This window comes from Prionailurus bengalensis, chromosome D3, assembly GCF_016509475.1.
Source record: "Prionailurus bengalensis isolate Pbe53 chromosome D3, Fcat_Pben_1.1_paternal_pri, whole genome shotgun sequence".
NCBI classification, from domain to species: domain Eukaryota; kingdom Metazoa; phylum Chordata; class Mammalia; order Carnivora; family Felidae; genus Prionailurus; species Prionailurus bengalensis.
Window position 1 is genome coordinate 29,343,636 of NC_057356.1, and position 20,308 is coordinate 29,363,943.

General features: G+C 45.8%; 2 protein-coding genes across 3 annotated transcripts in view; one reads left to right on the plus strand and one right to left on the minus strand.

The window, feature by feature from the left end:
• The window catches only part of PI4KA (phosphatidylinositol 4-kinase alpha), a 113,818-nt gene that overhangs the window by 40,598 nt on the left and 52,912 nt on the right, over positions 1-20,308 (plus strand). For both annotated transcript variants that reach the window (XM_043558196.1, XM_043558197.1), the window contains exon 19: positions 2,063-2,113. In XM_043558196.1, coding sequence (XP_043414131.1) covers positions 2,063-2,113 — 51 coding nt within the window. The remainder of the gene's footprint in view (positions 1-2,062; positions 2,114-20,308) is intronic.
• On the minus strand, positions 6,731-19,207 carry SERPIND1 (serpin family D member 1). The gene is made up of 5 exons (XM_043558198.1): positions 19,091-19,207; positions 14,795-15,690; positions 10,537-10,810; positions 8,475-8,619; positions 6,731-7,573 (listed from the first exon to the last, which is right to left on the minus strand). Exons 2-5 carry the CDS (start codon positions 15,672-15,674, stop codon positions 7,382-7,384), a joined length of 1,491 nt encoding a protein of 496 aa, XP_043414133.1. The 5' UTR covers positions 15,675-15,690; positions 19,091-19,207; the 3' UTR covers positions 6,731-7,381.

Consider the following 20,308-nt stretch of genomic DNA (forward strand, 5'->3'; position numbering starts at 1 on the left):
ATGTCATGTTGGCACCAGTCTCTCTTCCAGACTCCCCACCTTTGTCCTCCTTTGTCTTTTCCTCCCACCTCCCCTCCTCTCCTTTCCCTTCCCCTTCCCCTTCCCCTTCCCCTTCCCCTTCCCCAGACAGTTGCCGTTTGCCTACTGTGTGCCTAGATCAGGGATCAGCTCACCTTTTCTGTAAAGGGCCAGATTATATTTGTTTTAGGCTCTGTGAGCCATATAGTCTCTGCTGCAACTAAGCTCTCTTCTGGTGGCATAAAGCCAGTTAAAGAATGGGTGGGTGGCTGTGCTCCTGTGAAACTTTATTTCTAGGAACTGGTGGTGGGTCATACTTGGCCATCGGCCACAGTTTCTTGACCCTTGTTGTGGGTGCTGGGGTTATGGAAGTGAGTAGGCAGACAAATTGCCTTCTCCTGCAGACAGCAAAAACAAAGCGGGACAGTGAGGGGAGGGGCATTTTAGATCGGGCTGTGTGAGGTTCCGAGGAGGTGACAGCTAAGTTGGAAACTAAATGAAAAGGAGCCCTCTGTGTGAAAATCTTGGCCAAGAGGGAATAGCTGGTACAATATGGGGTTTTGAAACCCTTCACTCTAATTTAGCCTTCCTCTGCTGGACTCCTCCGACAGTAATCTGGGTGACTGATTTCTTTTTTTCTTTTTTTACATTTTTTTTTAATGTTTATTTATTTTTGAGAGAGAGAGATAGCATGAGTAGGGGAGGAGCAGAGAAAGGCTCTGGGCTCTGAGCTGTCAGCATAAACCTGACATGGAGCTTGAACTCACAAACTGTGAGATCATGACCTGAGCTGAAGTCGAACGCTTTACCAACCAAGCCACCCAGGAGCCTCCAGGAACCTACCTTTTAGAGTTTTTTTTTTTCTAGTTATTTTTTAAGTAACCCCACATTTTCCATAACTTGGAAAGAATATATGTTTATTATAGAAAAGATGCAGAAACCTATAACTAATAAAGTAAAAAGCACCTATAATCCCTCTACTCATTGCTGACATTTTGAAAGACTTCCTCCTAGATTTTTTAATGTTTATTTATTTTTGTGTGTGAGACAGAGAGAGAGACAACGTATGAGTGGGGGAGGAGCAGACAGAGAAGGAACTGCAGAATCCGAAGTAGGCTCCAGGCTCTGAGCTGTCAGTGGGGCTCAAACTCACAAACTGTGAAATTATGACCTGAGCTAAAGTTGGACACTTAACTGACAGAGACTGACAGAGCCACCCAGGTGCCCTCCTTCCTAGATTTTTTTACGCAGATATATTTATTTTACATAATTGGGATTATATCATAGCATACTCTGAAATCCTGATTTTGCTGTGGGGACTTTCCAAGGATGAGTAAATATTTTTCAGAAAGTTGTCTTTTTTTTTCAAGTTTATTTATTTTGAGAGACAGAGAAAGGAATGGGGGAGGGGCAGACAGAGGGGGAGAGAAATGATCCCAAGCAGGGGATGCAGGGCTTGAACTCACGAACCATGAGATCATGACCCGAGCCGAAACCGAGTCAGATGCTCAACTGACTAAGCCACCTGGGTGCCCCAAAAGCGGTCTTTTTTTTTTTTTTTTAATTTTTTTCATTTTTTTTTTTTTAATTTTTTTTTTCAACGTTTATTTATTTTTGGGACAGAGAGAGACAGAGCATGAACGGGGGAGGGGCAGAGAGAGAGGGAGACACAGAATCGGAAACAGGCTCCAGGCTCTGAGCCATCAGCCCAGAGCCCGACGCGGGGCTCGAACTCGCGGACCGCGAGATCGTGACCTGGCTGAAGTCGGACGCTTAACCGACTGCGCCACCCAGGCGCCCCAAAAGCGGTCTTTTTAACAGCTGTGTGGTATTTCATTATACACAGGGGCCATGATTTATGTAATCGTTCTGGTTAACATGTTTCCCATTTTTTTGCTATTAAAATGATGTTGGGTGAGCATGATTATATATAGCGCTTTGTATGTATCTCATAATTTCTTTGAAATTAACACTATGTTTGTCTTTTTTCTCTTTTAATGAAAGAAATACATGCTTCCGATGACTCGATTCCATTCTTTCCTAGGCTTCTAGCAGTGCGGGGAACTTGGGTGTACTCATTCCTGTAATCGCTGTGGTGAGTGTTCATTAACTGAGTGGTTTTATTTTCATTTTTTATTTTTTTGATATATGAAATTTATTGTCAAATTGGTTTCCATACAACACCCAGTGCTCATCCCAAAAGATGCCCTCTTCAATACCCATCACCTACCCTCCCCTCCCTCCCACCCCCCATCAACTGAGTGGTTTTAAACTTCAGATACCGTGACCATATTTTCAGTGGTGACTAGTGGTACACCGCAAATTCCTTAGCAGAATGCTGTGTGGAGGCCGCAGTGATTCTGTACATGTGCCACCTCCAGCTGTTCTGGAGGTGTTTCTGCCACCTCCAGCTGTTCTGGGACTGTCCTATTGGTAGGTGCCTGCTGTGGCCATACCACCTCACTCCCTTTCTCCGTGCTCTGCCTGAGCCGCCTCGCCAGTTGACCAGGAAACGCACTGTGGTTCCCTTTTGTGTGGCTCCCAAGTCTGAGGTGTGACTCTGGGTTTGTCCTGTGTCTCACAACCTGTTCTGGTGCCTCTGAAGCAGGCTCTGCTTCCATCCCCTCTTGGTCCCCTCCAGTGAGATGAGTCCTGGGGCCTCTGCACGGTGCCTGGTTCTTGGAGCTGCAGCCCTCAGTGCGCTCTGTGGAGGCATTGTTGACACAGTGGGCTGGTCATACTTTGGGGTACAGTCCCGCCCACTGCCATGGTAGGCAGCTCCCAACATAGGCCCCATCCTCTGCCATAGCACTTCCATGGTGGAGAGGCTGTCTCCATTTTGTCCTGTCTTAACCTACAGCCACCTCTTCCCATATGACCTTTGTAGAAGTTGTTTTCCCCTTTCTCCGTTCCCAGCTGCCAGTCCTAAGTCAGGGCCCCAGGTTCTAGTATTTGTTTTCATCTGTGATTCTCTAGCTTCCACTAAATCTACCTTCTAGTTAAGCCCTTGATTCTGCCTTCCAATTCCTTCCCACTTCACCCCACCCCCAGTAGTTTGACTCTTGAGCACTCACATGCATGTCCCTTCACATGGAACGCCAGAGGGGCTGACCTCCCAAGCTGCCAGGGTGACCCAGGGGCCTAGAGGTCAGGCAGGTGGACAGAGAGGCACCTCTGCTGATCTAAGTTTCTGTACTTATTCCATTCTACATCATCATTCAGAATCTGGGGACCTTAGATGTCTGATTTTAGCTGGCCAAGGTGGGTGAAAAATAACAAACTGACTGGTTTGTTATCATTTACCTTTAAGATGTCACAGGTTGCACATTGTGGTGCATTCTGCTTCTATTCACCTTCCTTCTGCCTGTCCTTTCCTTTCTCCCTCACCCTGTAAGTAGCCAATTCTGGAGCAGGAGCTGACTTGCTTGCATCTGGGTCAGGACAGTCTCCTTTTCCTGAATGTGCCTGAGGGGACAAGGGGGCCTACAAGTTTGCTTGTGTAGCTTCCACCTGTAGCTGCCTCCCTGTAATCATGGCTTTTCACTTCCCTTTGGGAATTTTACCACCTTCATACCTGCGATCAGGTGCTCTCCCACAGGCTTTGAGGATTTGAGAATGGCCAAGACTCTCAGCCACAGTATTTTTCATCACCATCTCCATTGGTTTTTAAAAACATAAACATTTTCTCTTTATACTTGATATTGACTAGTGTACAATTGTGTTTTAGAAGTACCACTGTACATGGATCCTTTGTTTGGATGGAGGGAAAGATGAGGGGCATAAAGTCCATGGCACTCTTCTGGCCTATTAGAGGCAAGAAGGGCTGGCAGCAGGCTCCATGAGAGAGCAGGTTTTGGCAGCCAGGGAGCATGTTTGGGGTGACACTCGATTCAGTGAATTCTAGTGAGTTTGAACACCAGAATTCTGTGACCCAGGCACATGGGTACAGCATGTGTAGCTGTTATCATTTAGAGTTTAAATAAATGCATAGAAGAAATTCATAGAGGGCACTCTGCACTTTCTGGGAGCAATGACTGATGAGGTTGGTTGGGAATACATAGGGTTTAGGATCACAAGCGTCGGGGTTGGACTCCTGGTACTGTGTGTGTGATCCTGGGTGAGCATCACAGCTTCTCTATGCTTACTCTGCTCACAGAGCTTCTCAAAAAGATGGAGATGAACCTCTGAAGTGCTGGGTCAGTGTAGGCATGACTGTTAGCAGTGATAGGCAAGCACACACTCACTTAAAATACTTTGTTTACTCCACTGCAGTGACCTTTTACATGAATAGAATAAGTATTGTAGTCTTAACAAAAGTTAATGGTTATATTATGGGGGAGGAAACAAATATTTGATTCTATTGCTCAACAAAGAGCACAGAGATCATGGGATCTTGTATTTGCTTTCTGGTTTACCCCTTGGACCCTCTGGGAGAAACTAGTTTCCAAAGCGTTTTTTAAAGAATGTTTGCCTTTCTTTCTTTTTTTCCTTTCTTTTGGAAAAAGGTACTCTGTTCTGCATCTTTTGATGAGTGTCTCCAAGTACTTAGTTTAGTGGAAGAACCAGTGGGTTTGGGGCAGGAAGCCTGGGTGTCTGTCCAAATGCAGCTTATCAGTGACTTATCAGTAACCTTAAGAGTCTGGAGGGAGTCACTGGAGGCCAGGTCATGTGATCTCTGAGGCTCCTTCAGAGCTTAGGTTTGGTGATCTTTGACCTGCAAGTTTGTGAAAAATATTTCTTTAGAAATATCCTGATTAAATTGCTTCTCTTGGTGTCTAGCCAAGGTGTTAATTAAGCACCTTGAAAGGTATCTAATGCTTAGAGTCCTGTGTGCCCCACTGTCATAAACCAGTGATTTGATAAGATATGCTTCCTGCTCAGAAAACATTTGTGCACTTCACTGAGAGTTAGTTTACCTGTGCCACTAGTCATTTTTGTAGCCTTGGGCAAGTTATTTATTCTCTCAGTGCCTGTAAAATTAGGTTTGTGAACTGACAGATTTTAGGTCATGGACTCCTTTGAAAGCCTTGCCCTCTCTTTCCATAGAAAGGCATTTCTTCACAAGATTTTCCATTTAATCTCAGGAAGTTGAGTGGGAGAAACCCACCCAAGGACCCCCAGTTAGGAACCCCTGGGCTAGGTACTTTCTCATCAAAGATAGTAATAAGAAGGCCTTACCTAACTCTTGCTAAGCACCAAACTCTCATGTAAACCCCTTCCAAGCATTAACTCCCTTAATTTTTATAACAATGCTGCGAAGTAGGTGCTGTTATTATCCCTATTTTACAGGTAGGGAAACTGAGGCACAGAACTTGCCTCAGCGTCCCACAGCTGCTAATTGTCAGAGCCAGGGTTGGGACCCAGGCAGCCTGGCCCAGAGTCTGTGCTTTGAATTAATACTCTATGGCCTTAAAACCTGGATCAGCTAGTTTCTGAAAAAGGGGGTCTGAGTGCATTCTGAGTGGATGTAGGTGAATGAAAAGCATGGAGGTTGGAGGGCCTTGACCTGGGCCAGGTCACAGAGGAGGGCTGGCTCCAGCAGAAGTGGGACAGGTCACATTGGAAGGGAGACGGCTGCCTTTTGGGTAGGGGACAGGCATGGCAAAGGGCTACAGGCAGAGTTTTTGAGAGAGCCACATTTAGGAATGGGAGGGGCACGAGGAACCAGCAGAAAAAAAAATGCAGGGCAAGCATTTCCTGAAAGGACTGTGTGGAAGTGAATTGGAGAAGGAATTCAAGGAGTGGGGTGTCAGCAAGCTCAGGGCTTCCCAAGAGCACAGGAGACTGTGATAGGGAAAGACATAGCCTCAGTCCTGCACTGGTCAGTAAATACGGGAGGTGGAGGCTCTGGTGCAGGAAGCTGGGAAGGAAGCAGGTAGGGAGGTGTATTAAGAGTTAACAGGAGGGCCTGGGACAGATCATGTTTCCTCTGTGATCTTTAATTGTTTCTTCAGCTGCCAAAAGAAGATGGTAACAGCTTGAACCCCTAGAGCTGGTATGAGGACTCAGTGATAACCTGCCTGCACACCCATCACAGCGCCCCCTACCACAGGGAGCATGAGGTGCTCTGCTTTTGCTGCCCCATAACTGGAATTGGTCTCACTGGGTCTAAAACCCTCTATGACAAGACTCCACGGGTGACCCTGGAATCAAACCAACCTGTGCTCAAACCCTGGTCTTCCTCCTCTGCAGAAAAGGGAAGAGAAAAACTCTCCTGCAGGGCTGTGGGGGTCAGAGTTAGCCACACAGCACTTGGGATGCTCTCCCTGTCACTGCCCATAATCCCCAGACTGCAGAGGTGCCCCCACTCTTGAATTCTGAGCAGCCTTTTTGGATTCCACTCGTCTTATCCAAGTAACGAAGGATCTGGAAACATATTCCTCAGATGCCACCTGTTTTCTCAAACCAGACCTACTATAGGAAGTTGTCTGACGGTCTCCCTGTGTCCAGGGATAAAGCTGAAGCATGTGCCCCACTTAAAGACTAGCATTTCAGGAATTTCCACAAAGCCCCATCCACAACATCTTTGCCCCCTCACTCACCACATCCTGATTCTGAGGAACATGCCCCATGTGTAGCACATAAGTCACTGTGAAGAACTCAAGTTGCTTATTGTCAACCTCTGTCATTCCTAGGGATGTCAGCTGTTTTGAATTTGGCTTTTCTTAGTTATTTGAGCCTCAATAGAGAAAAAATAGAGAATTATAACAGACACAGTAAAAGTGGCAATATTTATTTATCGCTAAGGTAGGAAGCATGGCCATGTGTACATGCTGTCTTCTGGGCAGCAGTGAGGTGATAGCAGAAGTATAGATGACATTTAGCATCAATTCGGAAGGTTGAACCTTGAGAGAATGAAGCGCTAACACCCAGGGCACCCCTTAAATGTCATGAGGTTGCTTCTGTCCTAGGCACCAGCCTTGGGAGAGGTGAGAAATTAGTCCTGCAGCTCATTTCTGTGTTCTGTGCTCAGATGAGGAGCGCTGGTAATTTGAGTAATAGAGCCAAATGCTCAAGGACGGGGACTGCAGGGGAAGGAGGTGTGCAGGCAGGACCTCCACAGGTTTGCACTGAGGAGGAGGGAGTAAACCCATCTGTATGTTGTTGACACCCTCTAGGTAACAGCTGACATGTCACAGGTACATTAACTTCTATGAACTGCTGGCATTATTCACTGTACTGAACTGATTCCAGTGAGCTTCTTGGTCGTTTGTAAATTTCTTGTCTCCTATGGGCCTCGATTTCAGAATGGTAGCATAAACCATGAAAGCCATGATGGCAAAACATCTCCGTTCTCATTGTTAGAATGGAACCAGAATTACAGAGTGGCCCCAAAACACTTGAAGTGCCCAGACCTCCACCTTTAGGACTTGGTGGGGTTGGCAACTCTCCCCATGAAGAGTAGGCAGCTGGTGCGGTGCTCATAGATGAGGAACAGAAAGGGGCGGTCGACAGTGAAACGGACTTGGGTAGACAGTGGCATGAACCCCACAGTGGTCACGGCGGCAGCTTGGGTGCCCTCTTCATTCACCATGATGGTACCTTGGTGCTTGAACTGTTTGAAAATGAAAAGGAAAGTTGTCAGATCCCATCAGTGGGCACACAGAGGGAGGGATAGAGAATAGAGTGGAGTCTCCTTTCATTCAGGGTGGAAAGACCACATACAAGGTCCAAACCACAGCTGGTCAGAAGGACCCTTGAAGGTCTTGCTCACCTCCTTCCAGGTGCAGTAATTGTGCTCAGAAGCTGTGTTGTGTAAACTGTGTATCTTTTTTTTTTTAATGTTTATTTTTGCAAGATTGAGAGACAAATTGTGAGTGGGAGAGGGACTGAGAGAAAGGGAGACACAGAATACGAAGCAGGCTCCAGGCTCTGAGCTGCCAGCACAGACCCTGATATGTGGCTCAAACTCACAAACCATGAGATCATGACCTGAGCCAAAGTCAGACATTTAACCAACTGAGCCACCCAGGCGCCCCTAAACAGTGTGTATCTTTAAACTCCAACATTACAGTCGCTCATAGTGGTGACAGTATGAGTGGTCTGCCAGCAAGAGAGCAGCTCTAGGTGCATTGCCAGAAGGGTTGGGCCTCGATCTGCATGTTGTTTGGACTGGTATTCTCTCTTTTTTTGTGTGAAGTGTTTGTGGTTGTGTTAAGTTCAGCATGCAGGTCATGCAGTGTCTCTGCATGTATTTAATGAGCCTTTCATGATTCAGCTGGGTGTAGGTATTTCACAGATTGGAGCACACACCCCATCTCTTTCTGCTGTCAGTGGGGATGGGGGCTACCATGGTGCTCCCTAAAACAGACTACCCTGCCCACTCGGTGCCTGACAGACCCAGGGAGAGCAGACCCAGCACCCCTGAGCTGTGAAGTCATGTGAGGCAGGAGAGAGGCTTTGCTGGGGGAAGATCCTGGGGTCAGGTGCAGAGGGTGGACAAGGGGAGAGATTACCAGATCTATGGTGATCCTGTGGTCTGAGATTCCTGCCATATTGCTGTCTTTGTCAAACAGTGCTGTGACCCCCATTGACTTCAGGGCCTCCACCAGGTTGTAGTTCTTCTCCAGCTTGAATTTAGGCAGAAGCACCTCTCGAGTTCTGATCAGAGAAGGAAAGGGGGCCCAGTTTTATTGAACCACAAGTTATACAAGAATCATGTCTTTCCCTCAGATGTCCACAACCTACCTTTCTCCCACCAACCCCAGGTTGCTTTTACCACAGAATTAATGCAGCACTTCTTAAAATTCACATCCTAGTACTGTCAGTTGAGGATTTGAGAGAGACCATCCATTATGATTCCAGTTCCTTAAAATGGAGATATGGTTAGTACTGTGCAGTCATTTCCTCCATACTGTGGAATTCACATCCTGCCTTCCTGGCCAGCAGCAGAATGGTTACTGGTTTATGGTTTGAGGGTATCTAAAATAATTCTCTTGTTTGGGTCCTTGATTTTAGGCATTTCTTATTTCGTTAAGTAAGCAATTAAATATCTGGTCAGTGTACTGAAAAAAGAAGCCTTCATTTGCCAGACAGTGCTAAATGTTCTCAGTCCTTATTGATAAACAGCAACTCTAGTGCCCATAGGGCCAAGTCCAGCACATGAAGGAGATAAAGAGGACATCAGGCATGGTCCCCCTTTTCAAGAGTTTGCTTCCCTTTTGCCAAGCCAGTACTCACATGTGTGAAGCAACAGAATTGTAAAGGTGGTATGATAATGTCTGAACAACTAGAATAGATCTAAGTACTGGAGCCATCCAACAGGGGATAGGGAGGAGGGATATTCCTGTGGCCTGGAGGCTGCCCACAGCTTGAGAGATGGTATGAGCAAAGCCTGGAGGGAGCTTAAGGCTGTGGTATGGTTGGGGTACAATGGGGCACTTGGCAGGTGGGGAGGAAAGAGGAGGAGGGCTGGAGCAGGTCAGATGGGGGCTGTGTCTTTGGGCCTAGCCAAGAAGCTAGGCCACATCCCATGGGCAGGGGGCCCACAGAGAGCTTATGAGAAGAGGAGGTGGAGTGGGAGGGTGTTTTGGGAATGCTGTTTGGAGGCCAGTGCAGGGTGGCTTGAGGAATGGAATGGACAGGCTGGTTAGGCCTTCCTGCCTCAGGGTAGGAGGTCATGGCAGTGAGGTTAAGAAGGATGCAGGCACAAGAGGGACTTTTTTTTTGTTTTCTTTTTGAGAGAGAGAGAGAGAGAGAGAGAGAGAGAGAGGATCTCAAGCAGGCCATATGCTGAGCTCAGAGCCCAACATGGGGCTCAATCCCATGACTCTGGCATCATGACCTGAGCCGAAATCAAGAGTCAGATGCTCAACTGACTGAGCCACCCAGGCATCCCTCATTTCTTTGTATTTTTGTCCCAAAAGGAAATCTGAACCAAATTCATATCTTAATATGGGCCTAGCCAGTATTAAGTAAAGCAGAAAAACAACTTTTTTATTCTTTCTGCCATGATCCTCTAATAGTCATAGTAAATATTTAAAACCTGTAGTTTTGTCTATAGAGTAATAAATAGTAAGAGGAAAATCATGAATGACATGTCTTTAATAGGCTACAAGGACCACAGGATTTCCTGCTCAGGAAAGGGAAAGCTCATCTTTGTTGAACACCTCTCAGGCACCAGGCGCTGTGAGGGATGCTCAATATTACATTTCTATTTATTTCTCTCTGTGACCCTGGGAAATCATGGAATCATGCTACCTTTACGGATGACAAAGCCAGGGCTCACAGCCACAGAGCAACTAGATGGCAGAGCCAGGATTGTTTCCATACTGGCACAAAGTCACCTGCCCCTCACTTCTGAAATTGTCATAGGGAAGGCAGATGTGTTTCTCACAGATACTTTCTGATTACTTCTCACTGAGCAGGAAATTTGGTCTGAATTAACAAGAGTGACCCAGTGTAACAGTTCTTGTTTTTTTTGTGCACACAGCTTCCTTCTTAAAATGACCAAAGTTCCCAGTATTCCTGGGCTCTCCCAGCCTCCCAGAGATCAAAAGAACATTCAACTTAAAGTACCTGTTTGTCATGCTTTTCTGCCATCTCTCCACCGCCTGTGGTGTCAGCTGTGTCTCAAGGGTCTTCATCCCAGACAGCTTGTGAGGGACCACAATTAGCATGCTGATGCCCCCCACATATTCCAGCCGCAGGACATCACAGTCCAGCTCCTGGTCATTTGCGGCCAGAAAGTTCCCCTTGGTCTGCATCATGGAAACTTTGACTACTTCTCGTTCATTGAGTCGGAAGTTGTGGTTGTGTGTCATTTCTACTGGGAATTTATTCACCCAGGATCCTGTAAAGTCAACAAGAACAAGGCTTTTATTAAAATGTTATTTTAAAGCAGTAGTCCACACATGTAAGTGTGCAACAGAAACACCTGAAGGACTTGTTCTGGCTACAGGGCCCACCCCCAGTGTCCCTGGTTCTGTAGGTCTGATTTGAGCCAAGAACTTGGATTTCTAACAAGTTCCCAGGTGATGCTGATGCTCCTGGTCCAGAGACCACTCTTTGAGGACCATTGTTCTAAATGATTCCAAGAATGCTGACATACTTGTAGGAAGCGTGATAATGGTAGAGAAATAGACTGGAATGAATTCTGGTGTAGATGCAGGCACTAACTAGTTGTTTGACTCTAGCAAGATGCCTAACATGCCTGGACCTCTGCTTGTTGTTGATCTATAAAAAGAGTAGCTTTTTTCTCATGACAGCTCTAGTTTGATGGCTTTCATCCTTTCCACTCTGCGATTCCATAGGGACTAGCTGCACACACTGATGATGCCATCAGATCTTCACATCAGATTTGGGTGTGGGGTGTCTACATAGCTCAGTTGGTTAAGCATCCGACTCTTGATTTCCATTCAGGTCATGATCTCATGGTTTGTTAGATCAAGCCCCAGGTCAGGCTCTATGCTAATAGCACAGAGCGTGCCAGGGATTCTTTGTCTCCCTCTCTCTCTTTGCCCCCCTTCCTCGTTTGCACACACACACTCTCTCTCTTATTCTCTCAAAATAAATAAATAAACTAAAAAAAAAAAAAAAAAAGATTCCGGTGTAACACTGTATCCAGGAATAAGCACGCCTCTCTTTTAGCTCTAAGGTGCTGGTAGCTACTAATGACTGCTGACTGACAATGGAGAACTGGCAGTGTGCCTGCGTTCCCCTAAGCATCTCTCCTGGATCACTCATTCCTTCCTCCTAGCAACCATATGAGGTGCATGCTTTTTATTATTAGCCCTGTTTTACAGACAAGGAAGCAGAGGCACAAAGAGGCTAAGTAACTTGTTCTAGGTTTCCAGTTGGTAGTTAGAACTGCTGGGATGAGGTAAGCTGGAGGTTCTTTAGGAGGAGGTTTAAACTGCCTGCCTGTGATGGGAGCTAGGTTTCCTTCTCCCTGTGCGGGCCTCTGCCCCAGGCTTCTCGGCCTCGGCACTGTTGACATTTGGGCAGTTCTCTGTTGTGGGGGCTGTCCTGCCTTGTAGGGTGTTTAGCAGCATCCTTGACCTTTGCCCCTGAGATGCCAGGGGTGCTTCCCCCTGCCCCCAGGTTGTTGCAACCACGGATGTCACTACCCTTCTGCTGGAGCTGTCACATGTCTCCTAGGATTCTTCTGACTTCCTCCTGAGGCCCAACCTCTGTTTTTATTGGCTTTGCAATGTGGTTATAGCATTTGTAATTAAAAATCAAATTAGTAACAGATTTAGAAGCTGGTGATTAAAATTACACTTCTAGGGACGTCTGGGTGGCTCAGTCAGTTAAGTGTCCGACTCTTGATTTTGGCTCAGGTCATGATCTCACGGTCATGACTTTGAGCTCTGTGTTAGATCTGAGCTGGGTGCGGAGCCCAAGATTCTCTCTCTCCCTCTATCCCTCTGCCCCTCCCCCACTCCCACACACACTCTCTTTCTCTCAAAATAAAATAAAATAAAATAAAATACACCTCTAGACCTTCCTTTCTTTTGATAAGCATCAATGAAAGACTAATTCCTATTAGCATTTCATCCCTCTGGTTCCAACACTAAATTAAGTGACTATCCAACATGAAGGGAAAAGGACGCACATATATTTGCCACTTTTGCCCTTTGGCATTACACTGGTCACTGTGTGCAGGAGGTCATAAACTGACTGTCCTAGTTATTTCTGAAGCCCATGCTGGCACGAGTGGCTTGCTGCTGTGTGTCTCTGTCTATTCCCAATCATCCAGCTAGCCTAATGCATAGGCATTCGTGTCCAGGGTGCCCCACAGACCAGTAAGACTGAGGGCCTTGATGCTGCCCAAGTAACTTACACTGGCTGTTCTAAAGCCATTCCTAAACATAGGTTAGTTGCCCATAGAAGCAGAGTAAACATCACTAGCAATATCATACCTACTTAATATATTATATGACATTGACATCTGCAGTTTTACTCATTCAAGTTCATTAAACTCCTGCCACATTCCACATACTGGGCTAGCACTGCACACAGCCCTGTTAGAGTAGATGTTATCATCTCTGTGATAAAGGTGAGGAAACTGAGTCGCAGAGACATTGAATGACTTTCCTGAGGCTACATGAATAGGGAGTGGTGAGGCCAGGGCTTACACTCCACTTTTCTCACTTCCAAAAGACATACTTACAGCCAGTAATAAAAATTATATGTATGTGTTCACTGTATATATAGTTCATATGTGTGTGTGTGTCTGTCACAAAACTGCTAGAGCCTCAGCCTTTGATCTACCCACCACAAGGCCAGCGGTGTGCCTGGCATTTGGGGGGAAGCCCAGGGACCTGGCTCAGCCTCCATGTCCCTCCTGTGGTCTTGGCTGCTTCAGCCCTACTTTGCCCATCTGGCAGAATGCCTACCTGACACAGCTGTGAGGAGGTCTCGGCTTACCTTCAGCAGCCCCACCACCTCAGAGCAGCAGCCAAGAGAGGTCTCCTGTCCTTCACCTCCCTGGGCTGCTATAACCAACACTGGAGCTAAGTAGCGAAGAAGTGTGGCCTCCCAGGCCTGGGGGACTGACTCTGGCTGGTGCCTGCCAGTTCTTGGTGGCAGAGAGGAGAGTGATTGTGTGTCACCATGAGTCGTTGAGATATAGACTCATTCCTTGCGTCTGCCCTCTGGCTGTCTAGGCTTGTAGAGTGGGGTAGAGGTTTCTTCTGGTTCAGGTCCCAGTGAGGGCACTATGAAAGAGGTTTGGGTTTTACAAGTCCATTGCCAATTTATTTCTAGGATCCCAAGGGTCCTATGTGCATAGTGGTGTGGGGTTGGGGAATGTCCTCCTTTCTTGCCTGGCGCAGAACAGTTGGTCTAGAAATAATAGTATATTTCCCCGCCCCCTCCTGCCCATTAGTGCATAAGTATCCCAAAAAGGAGTTGCAGGTGTTCATGTCAGTTAGTCAAGCTGAACAGTTTTCAGACATCTGTCTTCAGCCTCTTGTCCATATTCCTGCTTACCAATAATTGGGGAAGGAGATGAAAAAAAAAACACGCCAAAACCCCTCAAATCTAGGCTGGCCAAATTCTAAAAAGGTTTTCCATTTTTTCTTCCAATTTAACAAAGCAACCTGGGACAACCTTGGCTCTGCCCTTAATTGACTGTGTGCCCTGGGAGCCTCATTTTACTTCTCTGTGCCTTAGTGGCTCCATCTGTAACATGCAACACTAATAACAAGGTTTTGGTGGAGATTCAGTGAGCATAAAGCACAGAGTTAGGGCTCAGTGTCAGCTGCCACCATCACCCCATCCTCATCTTCCCTGTGAGCTAACCTGTGTCTTGGTTTCCTGGATAAATCAGAGCTAGAACATTTTTTTAAAATACTTTGTATAGTTTATTTATTTTGAGAGAGAGTGAACGAGCATGAATGGGAGAGGGGCAGAGAGGGGGGAAGAGAGAGAGAATCCAAGCAGGCTCCACGCTGTCAGCATGGAGCTCAATGTGGGGCTTGAACCCACGAACAATGAGACCATGATCTGAGCTGAAGTCAGACACTCCACTGACTGAGCCACTCAGGAGCCTCTAGAATATAGTTCTTGATGTTCAGTCCATCTGTGCACTAAAAGTATGTTGCGAATTTGTTTTGAGAAACTTAAGGTATTCTTACCTTTAAATTTTTCTTTTTTTAATGTTTATTTATTTTTGAGAGAGAGAGAGCACATGCGGAAGCAGGCTCCAGGCTCTGAGCTGTCAGCATAGAGCCCAACGTAGGGCTCAAACCCACAAACCATGAGATTCTAACCTGAGTCAAAGTCGGATGCTTAACTGACTGAGTCACCCAGGTGCCCCAGCTATTCTTACCTTTAAAGTAGATGCAGTTTAGAATCATTATCTGAGTAGCTGGGTCTATATTTTCCAGAGCGTCTTTTATGAGACCCTTGGTGAGCTTCAGAATGTGGTTATTGGTTTTCGATATGAAGGCAGGGTCTGAGAAGTTAGCCTCCTGGGCCTCCGCAAAGTAGTACTCTTTTACTTTCCTTTTGAAGTCATCCAGGATTGGAAATTGCTTCTGTACATAAAGATCATTGACCGACCGCAGTGTGTACCCAAAATTCCTCCTGAAGAGGCGATGAGTCAGCTTACGGAAGAGATTGTGAATGGTCATGATCTCATACTTGCTGCTGGCATTGACAAAGTCTTTAAAATGCAAAATCGAGTGCACTTGTTCATAGGTCTCCCCCTGCAGGCCAAAGGAAATCATACCCATGGCGGTGGAAATGCCCACTGGGGCTATAAAGATGTTGTCGGAAGGACGCACCTTCTCCTTCAGTGCTCTGTAAAGGTTGAAAGCGAACTTTGCATTGAGGATGTTGAGACGCTGGATTCGGCTCTTGCCTTGGAAGAGCTGGAGGATGTTCCCTTCGCCAGCCTCTGAATCGGTTGGCGAAACCGCATCGATGATGTCAATATAGTCATCATCTTCACTGAATATCTTCTCCAGGTCCAGATAGTCCTCATCCTCCTCCCCCTCTGGGATCCAGTCGTTGGTGACCGTATTTTCCTTGTGGAAGTCAGCAGGGAGAAGGGGCATGCTCAGGTTTTTGCTATTTAACTGCCCCCATTGGGGGTCTGCGGATGTAGAATCTTCCCCTCCTTTCTCAAGCTGACCAACCAGGCTGTTGCTCCCACATATAGACGTTAGGATGAGAGAAATGATGAGGGGTTGGAATGGGCATTTCATTTTGGCAGAGCTAAAGCTGGGAGAGAAAACCAATGACATGGTGAGAGGTGGCCTCATGGACCTGCTACCACACTGCTCAGATGACAAGCAGTCATCTGGGTTTTGACCCAGGAAGGTGCCCTGGGAGTCAGAGTGTTTAACTATTTTAGGATCATGAACTTTAAGAGAAGCTGGTGAAGATAAACAGGTAACTAATATTTTGTGTGGTTTCATAAACCTGCCTGAAGGATCTGTGGACCCTACTTGAGAATCCCTTCTTTAAGGTTTGCAAAACTAAATCCATATAGAATCCTGGGGGCTTAGCATTCCCAGGGAGTTTCTTTTTCATTCATTCACTAAACTTTGTCTCCTGTTTCCAAACAACATATTTTAGGCACGGGAGGCACAAAGGTCTCCCCCACCAAGGGGTTCTGCCCGCCTGATGGGGAGCAGATGTGCAATAAAGCACGGGGCTCTCATAAGGACACTACCAAAGCAGGTAGGGGTGCAGAGCTGCGGTGCGGCTCTGCTTCCTGTGGTAGGAGCAGGGTGCCAGGAGAGCTTCACCAAGCTTCACCAAGAGGTGGAGCCTGAGTGGAGATGTTGCAAAATGTATGCGGGCCAGGCTTTTCTGAAAACAGATATCCTAAAGATAATGTGAAATTTGTGTCATTATTTTGGGGTTGTGTAATTTGCATAAGATTTGGAATTTGTCGTAATGTAGTGATCCTCTGGGTGCCTAATGAAAGGTGACTGGTGGCTCGTCTTTCCCCTGGAGCCCCAGAAGCTGTGAGGTTATATGGCTTACCGCAGATGTGCTGTCTTCTTTGCATCTGTTACTTGGCTCCCACTGCTAGCAGGAGAACTACTAAAACTTTCTTACTTAACTGCTTCTAGCATTGAATTAGAAATAATCTTACCAGACTTAGAAGGTCTGTGTTAGGGTAATGTCAGCTCTTACTAAAAGGCCTGAGGGGCAGTCCCTTTATTGAAATCAACCAGGTAAATTTTTAATATATATGCTGTGGTAAGTAAGCCTGTCTTTATCTACCCATCCCTTGCCTTGTCCCTTGTGCCTTGATTTGTCAAATCAGTTTTACCTACCAATGGCTTTACCTTTCTCTTGCTTACTTCCTGTGTAATAATTTCATCCTGGGTAGATGAACTATCATTTGATGCTTCTGTGTTTCTCTGGGACAGCAACAGCAGGCATTTTTAATGCTACACCATCACACGTGATCCCAGCATCACTTCTGAAGAGACCAGATGGAAGAATTGTGTCTTGTAAAGTTTGGGGTGTGTGTGTGTGTGTGTGTGTGTAACCATCTCCCATTAGGTAGATATTTGATCACCAGAATATCTGCTTCTAGTCCAAGCCAGATAAGAGTTACTGACACCTGTTAAATAAATATTTGGACTTGTTAGGCCTGGAAATGGGGCTAGCTATACAGATACCCCACTTGGGATGCTCTTGGTTTTGTTCATGTTGATGACAGCAGTGGCTCTTGATAGAGTGTCTGCTGAATGCCAGGTGCTATACAAGGAACTTCATCTGTGCAACTTAACTTCATCCTTCCAGCATTTTACATACCAGAATACTGAGCCTTGTGTCACTATACGTGGCAGTGGAACCTCCACCTGTTTGCCTGGAAGCACCAGGACTGGTTTCTCTGCCCCCTAGTCTCCCTCCTTGGTTGGGTCTTCCCCTATGGTACTGTGAAAATAGTCGGCTCAAATGCTGTTCTAATCACCACCAAGAGACTTTTGAATCACACATTTTGGAGAGGGCAAATCACAGTTTCTGACTTCGAAAATGTCCACTGTCTTTTCCTGCCCCACACCGCCCCCCCACCCCACCAGCACCCAGCTGAGGCTACCATGCTGCACACCTATCCCACTTGCGGGAAACAACTTCTAATGTGTCTGGCTACAGGTAGAACTGGGCCCAATTTCCAGACAGAATTGGGCGTGAATATTGATAGCAGTACACTGTAAAAAGAAGAAAGTGAGCAACGTGATGAAAGTCTCCTTTCTAGGCTGCACTTAAAAGGATCCTTCTCAGATAAAAACAAGGTTAAAAACAACAACAGTAACGTGAATGAGTAAGAGTTCAGGAAAAGGAATCTGAGACCAGATAAGGAGGCAGAGATGAAGACATTCATGTTTTTTTTCATGTATTCATGTAGTATATTTGGAAGCTTCTTATACCCTGTTTCTGCATTATCTGATAAAAAGCCAAAAATAGTGTTCATTATTCCCTTATTAGAGGAAGGAGAAAAGCTCTTTGATATTGTTTGTGGATTAAAATTAAGGATCTAAGGGGCACCTGGGTGGCTCAGTCGGTTAAGTGTCCAACTTCAGCTCAGGTCATGATCTCACGGTTCCTGGGTTCAAGCCCTGCTTCGGTGTTTGTGCTGACAGCTCAGAGCCTGGAGCCTGCTTCGGATTCTGTGTCTCCCTCTCTGTCTTCCCCTCCCCGGCTCATATTCTGTCTCTGTCTCTGCCTCTCTCTCTCTCAAAAGTAAATAAGTATTAAAATTTTTTTTAAATTAAGGATCTAAAAGGCCCATCTTCCTGTCATTTTGCCATTTATTAAGAATTATATAAGACACTTTAAAACTATCACTAAGTTGTGTTTAAATCCAGATGACTGTCTTTGAAGAGAAGCAATATTTTTTAAAGGTAAATCATTCAAAAGTTTGCTTTTCTGGGAACTTTATATGGCGCTTTCTCATGCCAATTGTATGGAACAGGTTTAGCCTTTTTGATCACGCATCAGAGCATAACATCTGGACACCCTAGTCCCTCCAGGGTGTGTCTTCAGGCCCCAAGAGGGCAGATGTGTTGGGAGAGAAGTAACTGCCTAAAGTTTTTTTTTAAAATCTTTCATTTTAGAATAACTTCAAACTTACAGAAGTTGAAAGATCAGCATAAAAAACAATCCCTGTACACCCAGATTTCACCAGCTTTTGTATTTTAGAACAGTTGCTTTATGGCTCTCTCCGTGTATATGCATGTGTGTGTGTGTGTATATGGGTGTGCACACAGGCACACATGTATACTCTTTTTTTTCTGAACTTTCTGACAATAGGTCACTTGTACGTCCCTCTCACTTTAAATTCTAATATTTTAGGGAAAAGTGCCTAAGGACAAGGATATTTTCATGCACCATCATAGTACAGTTATCCATTTAAAATAATCTAACATAGGCACAATACTTTATTCTGGTTCCTGTTCCAATTTTGTCAATTGTCTCAAAAACGTAACTGACGAATGTTACAATAGGCAGACTAAAAAATAAAAACATTTTTCCGTTTTTAGGATGATGTAGAAAGCTTTTGAACTTGTAGTTTAATAGAGAAATGCACCAGTTACCCATCTCTAACCACCGCAAATAAGAGTTTATAATCAGCAGAAATGTCAGAAACCCAACTCACCTCTGTGCTTCTGAGAAGTGTGGCAGAGATGAAATGAGCCAAGGTCACCAGCAGGGTTTCAATGTGAACTTTGATGCTGGGCTGGTATTGGGTATTTTCCAAAGTAAATATGTCCCAAATCAAACACCATTCAACTAGCTTTGTCAGCACAAACCCCCTCGGCTGTGTCTTTGATCTCTGCTGAGTGACTTCTGACTTCTCTGCCCCAGTTCTGGTGCAGCTGGTGTTTTGAAGGCCTGATTTGTCACTGTGTCAATGTGCTTGTGGACACAGTCCTTGCTGAAGCCACCACATAATTGACATACTCTTCAGAGCTCTGGAGGCTTGGTTGCATTGGGGGTAGCTATAATGTTCCCCTGAAAGCAGAGGCCCTCTGCCTGCCCTCTAGCTTTGAATTCGCCCACTGGGATGATCTCCATGTCTGACCTGGCCCTGGTCTCCAGGGCTAATGCGGCTACTAGGCACATGTCCCCATGCTTCTATTAGCATGTCCCTCTGTGAAAAGTGAAGGAAGGGAATGAGATTAGTGATTTATAACATAAGGAGACCTTGGCACCGAACTTTCTTCAGTCAGGGTTCACTCACTGCGTTCTGTGCTAGGCTTGCAGCCCAGATCCCATGTCCATTGCAGGACAGATAGGGTATTACCAAACAGTGCTTCCCAAACTTCGGGTCCTAGGCATTCACAGGGATCTGTGGGGCTAGGATCACTCTTTAAAATTAGTTTTAGGGGCGCCTGGGTGGCTCAGTCGGTTAAGCGGCCGACTTTGGCTCAGGTCATGAGCTTGTGGTCCCTGAGTTCGAGCCCCACGTTGGGCTCTGTGCTGACAGCTCAGGGCCTGGAGCCTGTTTCGGATTCTGTGTCTCCCTCTCTCTGACCCTCCCCTGTTCATGTTCTGTCTCTCCCTGTCTCAAAAATAAATAAAAACGTTAAAAAAATTTTTTTTAATAAATAAATAAATAAATAAATAAATAAATAAATAAAATTAGTTTTAAATTCTGTAATCTAAAACATCATTGGAGTACCTGGGTGGCTCAATTGGTTGAGTTGGTTGAGCATATGACTCTTGGTTTTAGCTCAGGTCATGATCCCAGGGTTGTGGAATTGAGCCCTGCGTCACACTCCATGCTGAGTGTGGAGCTTGCTTAAGATTTTCTCTCTCTCTCTCTCTCTCTCTCTCTCTCTCTCCCTCCCTCCCTCCCCCTCCCCCTCCCTCT

Excerpts from the sequence above, each read along its gene's own strand:
- SERPIND1 (XM_043558198.1), bottom strand. The coding sequence starts at position 15,674 with ATGAAATGCCCATTCCAACCCCTCATCATTTCTCTCATCCTAACGTCT. Across the intron at positions 8,620-10,536 it reads CAGAAAAGCATGACAAACAG|AACTCGAGAGGTGCTTCTGC; the intron begins GTACTTTAAGTT and ends TTCTCTGATCAG. Across the intron at positions 7,574-8,474 it reads ACAGGATCACCATAGATCTG|TTCAAGCACCAAGGTACCAT; the intron begins GTAATCTCTCCC and ends ATTTTCAAACAG.